An 8,884-nucleotide genomic window follows, 5' to 3' on the forward strand; every position below is an offset into this window, starting at 1 on the left:
TGAGTTTCAGAGAACCAATCAACTGTTTACTAGTCCTGATTATTACAAAAACAAAATCCAGGTAGAAATAACTTTTACATCCTAAGTACAAAAGAAATAATACTCAGTAAAAGCAGTGTGCACTGGTTTCTTGTTCTGATCTATTGATTGAAGTTCTCTGTCTTCCTGCATGTGCTCTGAACAACTAAAACAAAGGCCCTTTTGATCCTTACTACATGCTCCCCAGTGCATCAACGGTATTCTGAAGTCTAATTGACTATTTAGTGCATGAATTGTTTGTGGTCAGTCTTAGATTGGATAAACAATAAATACCCAATTCCTGGTTGGATTCTTTCAAAGTAATTGTTAGGTTATTGATATCACTTCCAACCATTTCCTCATTCATTCTTTCACATGCTAAATCAACTTATAAGATCATCCATTTATAGCAACGTGTCCCTCTTAGTTTACCAATTCCATACAGCTGTACGAAAATGGCACCAGCAAACACACAGTGCTCATTCTTGGAAAATGTAATGTCACCTCCCAGTAAATAAGTTTCAGCCTAAATAGCCCTGTTGATAAATTTGGGACAGCATTCAGCTTTATCAATATCCCTTAAATTACAAGACTCACCTATGATTCCAACAATGACTTTTGACACCCAAAGTTCAATATAACTGTACAAACTAATAGACTTGTTACATACTTTTAAGTTACCATTTTAAAACATAGCTGTGTATTTGTGTAAAAGTTCTATCCACTTCTCATCCGAAAGCATTTTCATTTGCTCGCCAAAGGTTACATTAGTTTGAGCCTTGAAATAGCAATAAAAGCACAGTGCTTACTTTTTATTTTAGAAACTTCCTTCCCAACAGAAATAGTTTAAAGATTAACCACAATTAAACAAAATGCAATTTCGTTCTTCCCTTAATCAAATATAAATGATGTATTTATCACAGGGCACCAATCTACGTGCACACACACATCCCACGCCCCCATTCCCAGCCTACATTCCCATTTTAAAGTCTCTGGAGTCCCAATTTGCCCAGGCTCCTAACCATGTCTTCACATCTGTCTCACTTCCCATTGCTCATCTCCCTGGCTCCTGTTTCCACCGTCTGCTCAATTGAGAGACTGTTCTGGAGCTGCTCTTCTCCTGGCTTCTGTTCCAAACTCATAACTCAAGTGTTGGAATCTATCAATGTAGTTGATGCTGGTAATCCTGGGATTTCAACTACTATCTGCACCAACCAACTTCATGCAATAGAGGGACCGTGGTCAATTTTGAAGAACGGTACCACAGATAACCCAAACATTTTTTGTCCAGTTTTTTTGCATAATTCAATTATTGCACTTTTTTTGAATTACCCAGGAGCTTGGGGACCAATATTTCCCCAGTGCTTTCTTTATGGCAATAGCTGAGCCAGAATCAATTTACCACTCAGAACCTTTCTCTCAAACAGTATAATTTGTTCTCATCCTTTGAAATTTGACAATTTTACATTTAGCCTGCTGCCATGAAACATTTCATAACATGTTGGACTTAGATTGTAACTATCTTGTATGTTGTTTTACACTCTATTTCAGCTGGAAGTGAACTCTGCAGTTCATGTATGATGAGTATTTCAATCAGTGTATGGATTGTCCCCAAGTGAGAAATAGCTGAAGGAATAACTGATTTTAACTGATTCTATTTTTAAAAATTGTTTAATTGAAATAATTTGCAATAAAATATTCAGGAATGGAACCACGGCGGCACGGTGGCACAGTGGTTAGCACTGCTGCCTCACAGCGCCAGAGACCCGGGTTCAATTCCCGACTCAGGCGACTGACTGTGTGGAGTTTGCACGTTCTCCCCGTGTCTGCGTGGGTTTCCTCCGGGTGCTCCGGTTTCCTCCCACAGTCCAAAGATGTGCAGGTTAGGTGAATTGGCCATGCTAAATTGCCCTTAGTGTTAGGTAATAAGGGGTAAATGTAGGGGTATGGGTGGGTTGCGCTTCGGCGGGTCGGTGTGGACTTGTTGGGCCGAAGGGCCTGTTTCCACACTGTAAGTAATCTAATCTAATCTAATCTAATCTAAGTAATCTAATCTAATCTAATCTAATCTAATGTAAGTAATCTAATCTAATCACAACGTTTAAGTGAGGACATGCTGCATATTGCCCATATATGAATTGGCAGTACACTGAAAATATAAATCATATTACGAAAGTCTCTCATGTTCAATAGCCATTATTTGATGCAGCTGACATAGCGGACTAATACAAACAAAGGCATTCAATCTGCTGCCAGGATTTCAGGTACTGACTGCCCTGATTTCTTGCATATGGTCATACCAGCTATCACTTGCAAGTAGATAAGTACGAGTTTATTTTTGCCCTGCATGATTTGTGAAATGAGACAAGGGATGTTGCTTTCAGATTTTGAATGATTACATTACATCTTATGAATGATCTATTCCAAAAAAAATCCACAACCCCTTTTTCCTTGCTGGTCAGCAGTAGGAATTTCATTGTTTATAATCTTTGAATTTGATATCTCCAATTATTGCATAATTGAAACTAGATAAGGCTTGCAATGGTTGGAAGTATTGAAGTATTGAAGTATGTCAGATTCCAAACCACGTATTATCATGTGAATTATTGGCAAATTCACAGACAATTTGCATCATAGGTATCTTGAAAGTTGCTATCAGTCATGACCATGTTTTAATGAGAAATTACTTCCTTTAACAGAATACAAAATAGCATTTAAAATGCTAATCATGTAATGCTGATTGTCTCAATGAAAGATTGGCTGTCTCATTATAAATAATCAAGCTGTTGAAGCATTATGGCTGTACTCCCTCAAAGTCAGTTTTGGGAAAATAGTTTATATCTTATTTAAATGCACCAGTGAACTTTGAGAAACATACCAATGTCCCATGCAACTCGCTGCTTGTTACTTTCTCATTACTAACAGTCGAGAAAAATACTACAACTTAATCTAGAATGGCTGATCACACAATATTTTAGGATTTTTTGGTAGAACTTTAGGTTCAGTTATATTACTTTCTTGTGGGTACTCAATTGATCAGATTTTTGTTTACACCACAGCTGCATTCATTAATGACAGATGCTGTTGACACACTTGAAGGAAACAGGAATAATGGAGAATGTGTTTGGAACAAAGCTGAAAAGGTAACACTATCAATATAATGGTTTATGCAATTGGAACTAAACCAATGGTTTGTGAAATATTTAGGTTTGAGTGAATTGCTTTGCAAATTGTGCCTGCAAATTTTCTTTTCCCAGTTTTTGCATAATTCAATTATAGAGCATGGAAACAGACCCTTCGGTTTAACCCGTCCATGCTGACCAGATATCCTAAACCAATCTAGTCCCACCTGCCAGCACCCGGCCCATATCCCTCCAAACACTTCCTATTCATATACCCATCCAAATGCCTTTTAAATATGACAATTGTACCAGCTTCCACCACTTCCTCTGGCAGCTCATTCCATAGACGTACCATCCTGTGCATGAAAAGTTGCTCCTTAGGTCTCTTTTATATCTTTCCCCTCTCACCCTAAACCTATGCCCTCTAGTTCTAGACTCTCCCACCCCAGGGAAAAGTCTGCCACTTCTCAGCCCATTGGCCCATCTGATCAAGATACTGTTGTAATCTGAAGTAACCTTCTTTGCTGTCCACTACACCTCCAATTTTGGTGTCATCTGCAAACTTACTAACTATACCTCTTATGCTCACATCCAAATCGCTTGTATAAATAACGAAAAGTAGTGGACCCAGCACCGATCCTTGTGGCACTCCACTGGTCAAAGGCCACCAATCTGAAAAACAACCCTACACCACCACCCTCTGTCTTCTACCTGCGAGCCAGTTCTGTATCCAAATAGCTAGTTCTCCCTGTATTCCATGAGATCTAACCCTGCTAATCAGACTCCCATGGGGAACCTTGTCGAACGCCTTACTGAAGTCCATATAGATCACGTCTACCGCTCTGCCCTCATCAGTCTTCTTTGTTACTTCTTCAAAAAACTCAATCAAGTTTGTGAGACATGATTTCCCACGCACAAAGCCATGTTGACTATCCTTCATCAGTCCTTGCCTTTCCAAATACATGTACAGGGTAAAAACAATGACTGCAGATCCTGGAAACCAGATTCTGGATTAGTGGTGCTGGAAGAGCACAGCAGTTCAGGCAGCATCCAAGGAGCAGCGAAATTGATGTTTCGGGCAAAAGCCCTTCATCAGGAATAAAGGCAGTGAGCCTGAAGCTTGGAGAGATAAGCTAGAGGAGGGTGGGTGTGGGGAGAAAGTAGCATAGAGTACAATGGGTGAGTGGGGGTGGGGATGAAGGTAATAGGTCAGGGAGGAGAGGGTGGAGTGGATAGGTGGAAAAGGAGATAGGCAGGTAGGACAAGTCCGGACAAGTCATGGGGACAGTGCTGAGCTGGAAGTTTGGAACTAGGGTGAGGTGGGGGAAGGGGAAATGAGGAAACTGTTGAAGTCCACATTGATGCCCTGGGGTTGAAGTGTTCCGAGACGGAAGATGAGGCGTTCTTCCTCCAGGCGTCTGGTGGTGAGGGAGCGGCGGTGAAGGAGGCCCAGGACCTCCATGTCCTCAGCAGAGTGGGAGGGGGAGTTGAAATGTTGGGCCACGGGGCGGTGTGGTTGATTGGTGCGGGTGTCCCGGAGATGTTCCCTAAAGCGCTCTGCTAGGAGGGGCCCAGTCTTCCCAATGTAGAGGAGACCATCCGGACAAGTCATGGGGACAGTGCTGAGCTGGAAGTTTGGAACTAGGGTGGGGTGGGGGAAGGGGAAATGAGGAAACTGTTGAAGTCCACATTGATGCCCTCACCTTCCACCCTACCAACCTTCGCATAAACCAAATCATCTGCCGACATTTCCAAAAAGACCTCCAAAAAGACCCCACCACCAGGGATATATTTCCCTCCCCACCCCTTTCCGCCTTCCGCAAAGACCGTTCCCTCCGTGACTACCTGGTCAGGTCCACGCCCCCCTACAACCCACCCTCCCATCCTGGCACTTTCCCCTGCTACCGCAGGAACTGTAAAACCTGCGCTCACACCTCCTCTCTCACCTCTATCCAAGGTCCTAAAGGAGCCTTTCACATCCATCAAAGTTTTACTTGCACATCCACTAATATCGTTTATTGTATCCGTTGCTCCTGATGCGGTCTAGATGCGGTCATTACCACCCTTCTTAAACAGTGGCACCATGTTAGCCAATCTCCAGTCTTCTGGCACCTCACCTGTGACTATCGATGATACAAATATCTTAGCAAGAGGCCCAGCAATCACTTCCCTAGCTTCCCACAGAGTTCTAGGGTACACCTGATCAGGTCCTGGGGATTTATCTACATTTAACCATTTCAAGACATCCAGCACTTCCTCCTCTGTAATATGGACATTTTGCAAGATGTCACCATCTATTTCCCGACATTCTATATCTTCCATGTCTTTTTCCACAGTAAATACTGATGCAAAATACTCGGTTTAGTATCTTCCCCATTTTCTGCGGGCTCCACACAAAGGCCACCTTGCTGATGTTTGAGGGGCCCTATTCTCTCCTCAGTTACCCTTTTGTCCTTAATGTATTTGTAAAAACCCTTTGGATTCTCCTTAACTCTATTTGCCAAAGCTATGTCATATCCCCTTTTTGCCCTCCTGATTTCCCTCTTAAGTGTACTCCTGCTGCCTTTATACTGTTCTAAGGATTGACTCAATCTGTCCCCTCTGTACCTGACATGTGCTTCCTTTTTTTTTCTTAACCAGACCCTCAATTTCTTTAGTCATCCAACATTCCCTATACCTACCAGCCTTTCCTTTCACCCTAACAGGAATATACTTTCTCTTGATTCTTGTCTCATTTCTGAAGGCTTCTTCCCATTTTTCAGTCGTCTCTGTACCTGCAAACATTTGCCCCCAATCAGCTTTTGAAAGTTCTTGCCTAATACTGTTGAAATTGGCCTTTCTCCAATTTAGAACTTCAACTTTTAGATCTGCCTTTTCCATCACTATTTATCTCTAATAGAATTATGGTCGCTGGCCACAAAGTGCTCCCCCACTGACACCTCAGTCACCTCCCTTGCCTTATTTCCCAAGAGTAGGTCAAGTTTTGCACCTTCTCTAGTAGGTACACCCACATACTGAATCAGAAAATTTTCTTGTGCGCACTTAACAAATTCCTCTCCATCTAGACCCCTAACACTATGGGAGTCCCAGTCTATGTTTAGAAAGTTAAAATCCCCTACCATAACCACCCTATTATTCTTACAGATAGCTGAGATCTCCTTACAAATTTGTTTCTCAATTTCCCTCTGACTATTGGGGGGTCTATAATACGATCCCAATAAGGTGATCATCCCTTTCTTATTTCTCAGTTCCACCCAAATAACTTCCCTGGATGTATTTCTGGGAATATCCTCCCTTGGTACAGCTGTAATGCTATTCCTTACTAAAAACGCCACTCCCCCTCCTCTGTTGCCTCCCTTTCTATCCTTCCTGTAGCATATGTATTCTGAAATATTAAGCTGCCAGTCCTGCCCATCCCTGTGCCATGTTTCTGTAATTGCTATGATATCCCAGTCCTATGTTCCTAACCATACCCTGAGTTCATCTGCCTTCCCTGTTAGGCCCCTTGCATTGAAATAAGTGCAGTTTAATTTATTAGTCCTACCTTGTCCCTGCCTGCCGTGTTTGACTTGCTTCTGTTCTCAACTGTACCAGTCTCAGATTGATCTCTTTCCTCACTATCTCCTTGGGTCCCCCCCTCCTTCCCCACCTTACTTGTTTAAATCCTCCCGAGCAGCTCGAGCAAATCTCCCTGCCAGTATATTAGTCCCTTTCCAATTTAGGTGCAATATGTCCTTCTTTTGGGGTCACTTCTACCCCAAAAGAAATTCCAATGATCCAAAAATGTGAATCCTTCTCCCATACATTAGCTCCTCAGCTATGCATTCGTCTGCTCTATCCTCCTATACCTGCCCTCACTAGCTCATAGCACTGGGAGTAATCCAGACATTACTACTCTCGAGGACCTCCTTTTTAACTCTTTGTAATCTTCCTTCAGAATTTCAACCTTTTCCCTTCCTATGTCGTTGGTTCCAATGTGGACAATGACCTCTTGCTGGCCCCTCTCCCCCTTGAAAACATTCTGCACCCTCTCTGAGACATCCTTGATCCTGGCACCAGGGAAGCAACACACCATTCTGATTTTTCACTGCTGGCCACAGAAACGTCTGTCTGTACCTCAAACTCGAGAGTCCCCTAACACAGTTGATCTCTTAGAACCCGACATACCCCTCATTCCATTACAGCCAGTCTCAATACCAGAAACTTGGCTTTTATTGCACCTTTTTTGATTACCCAGGAGCTTGGGGACCTATATTTCACCAGTGCTTTCTTTATGGCAATAGCTGAGCCAGAATCAATTTACCACAGATGGTATAATTTGTTCTCATCCCTTGAGATTTGACAATTTTGCATTTATCCTGATGCCATGAAAAACAAGAATCGTTTCCTGACCATTTGTCAACGTCCAGACTATAGTACAATGTTGATTTAAGCACTTAGATTGGCTGAATTTTCTTAGTGTCCATAAATTATTTTTTTTTCCACTATCTATATTTGTTTAGGATAAATCTAGTTCAGGGCATATTTTACCCTGGTAACGAATTCCAGTCAGGTTCAAAAGCAAAAAAAAAATTCAAAATTGAACCATTTGTATGCAATATTTTTCATTGGCATTCCAAGGAGAGGAATTATTTAAATAAATATTAATAGATGATTGATTACAGGTTGGGCTAATTGAGGAGCTTATCTATCAATTAGAAGATAATTTTCTGAAGTCAAAAGCCCTGAAAACAGCTCGAAAACAGAGAAGAGAAATGAAGAAACTAAAAAGTCAGAAACTTGTTCTGTTGCCTGGTGACTCGAAGCCATCCAGAGACACAAAGGCTATCGGAAAGTCACCTACTCAGACTGATCGACAAGACAACAAAATCTCATCTTCAAATTAATGAAGCATCATCTCGGAACATTAATTCCCTTGCTTCAGTATTCATTGTGGAGGTATTACCTTGCCATTGGAGCTTGAATAGTTGTATTGAAATGCTTCAAAACATGAAGATAAAACTGGAATTGAAAAACTATTTTTTTCAGATTTTTTTTCACATTATATAGCTTTGTCAGTGATCAATTTAAAATATACGTTCAAGAACACAGAGCACCAGGTTTCATGGATGTGCAATTAATACAGTTTGATAAACTGACTGTATATAAACAATGTAGTGTACAACTGAAAACTGCACGATCTCCAAAATAGTGACAAATTATTTCACTTTTTCAAATTTTGAACCCATCTCTTTGGATATGTTATAAAGCCTCCATCACAGGTGGGACTTGAACTGTCAGCTTCTGGCCCAGAGATAGAAACACAGTCACTATCCCACGACACCCTTTATCTTCTATTTTTATGCTTTTTGAAATCTGTGTCTTGAGTGAAGTCAACCCGTTGAAAATGTGCATGCTTTTATTTACTGAGATTCAAGTTGCAACTTAAGTGAATCATTTTACCCAGTTCTAATTTTTAGTCACCACTCTCCTAATAAGTATTAGCATGCCTTCCTACCCACTTTTAGCATCCATTTAGGTCTTTTACCTGGCCTTTAACCAGCCTGCTCTTAATCGAGTTGATATTTCACTCATTCATTTTAATCTCAACTTTCCAACTATGTCTTCCCTACTCACTTGTCTCATGCATCTAGGACCTCTTGTATATCGGCTAGCACTTAACTTCCACCTGTCTTCATTTTTACTTTGATCATACAGACATTAGAAGTACGATGACCCAGAATATTACTAAATCAGAAATAAAT

The 8,884-nt window shown here is 41.2% G+C and overlaps 1 protein-coding gene across 1 annotated transcript in view; it reads left to right on the plus strand.

Annotated features, from left to right (window-relative positions):
* LOC122555930 (spermatogenesis-associated protein 16-like) overlaps positions 1-8,146 on the plus strand; it is a 122,197-nt gene extending 114,051 nt beyond the window's left edge. Inside the window, exons 9-10 of the mRNA XM_043702210.2 lie at positions 3,078-3,161; positions 7,805-8,146. Of these exons, the coding sequence (XP_043558145.1) occupies positions 3,078-3,161; positions 7,805-8,026 (306 nt within the window). The 3' untranslated portion in view covers positions 8,027-8,146. The remainder of the gene's footprint in view (positions 1-3,077; positions 3,162-7,804) is intronic.
* Positions 8,147-8,884: the final 738 nt, after the last annotated feature.

The sequence above is a fragment of the Chiloscyllium plagiosum genome, unplaced genomic scaffold, assembly GCF_037043375.1.
Source record: "Chiloscyllium plagiosum isolate Xiang-an unplaced genomic scaffold, Cpla_swu_hap1 HiC_scaffold_13, whole genome shotgun sequence".
In the NCBI taxonomy this organism is placed as follows: Eukaryota; Metazoa; Chordata; class Chondrichthyes; order Orectolobiformes; family Hemiscylliidae; genus Chiloscyllium; species Chiloscyllium plagiosum.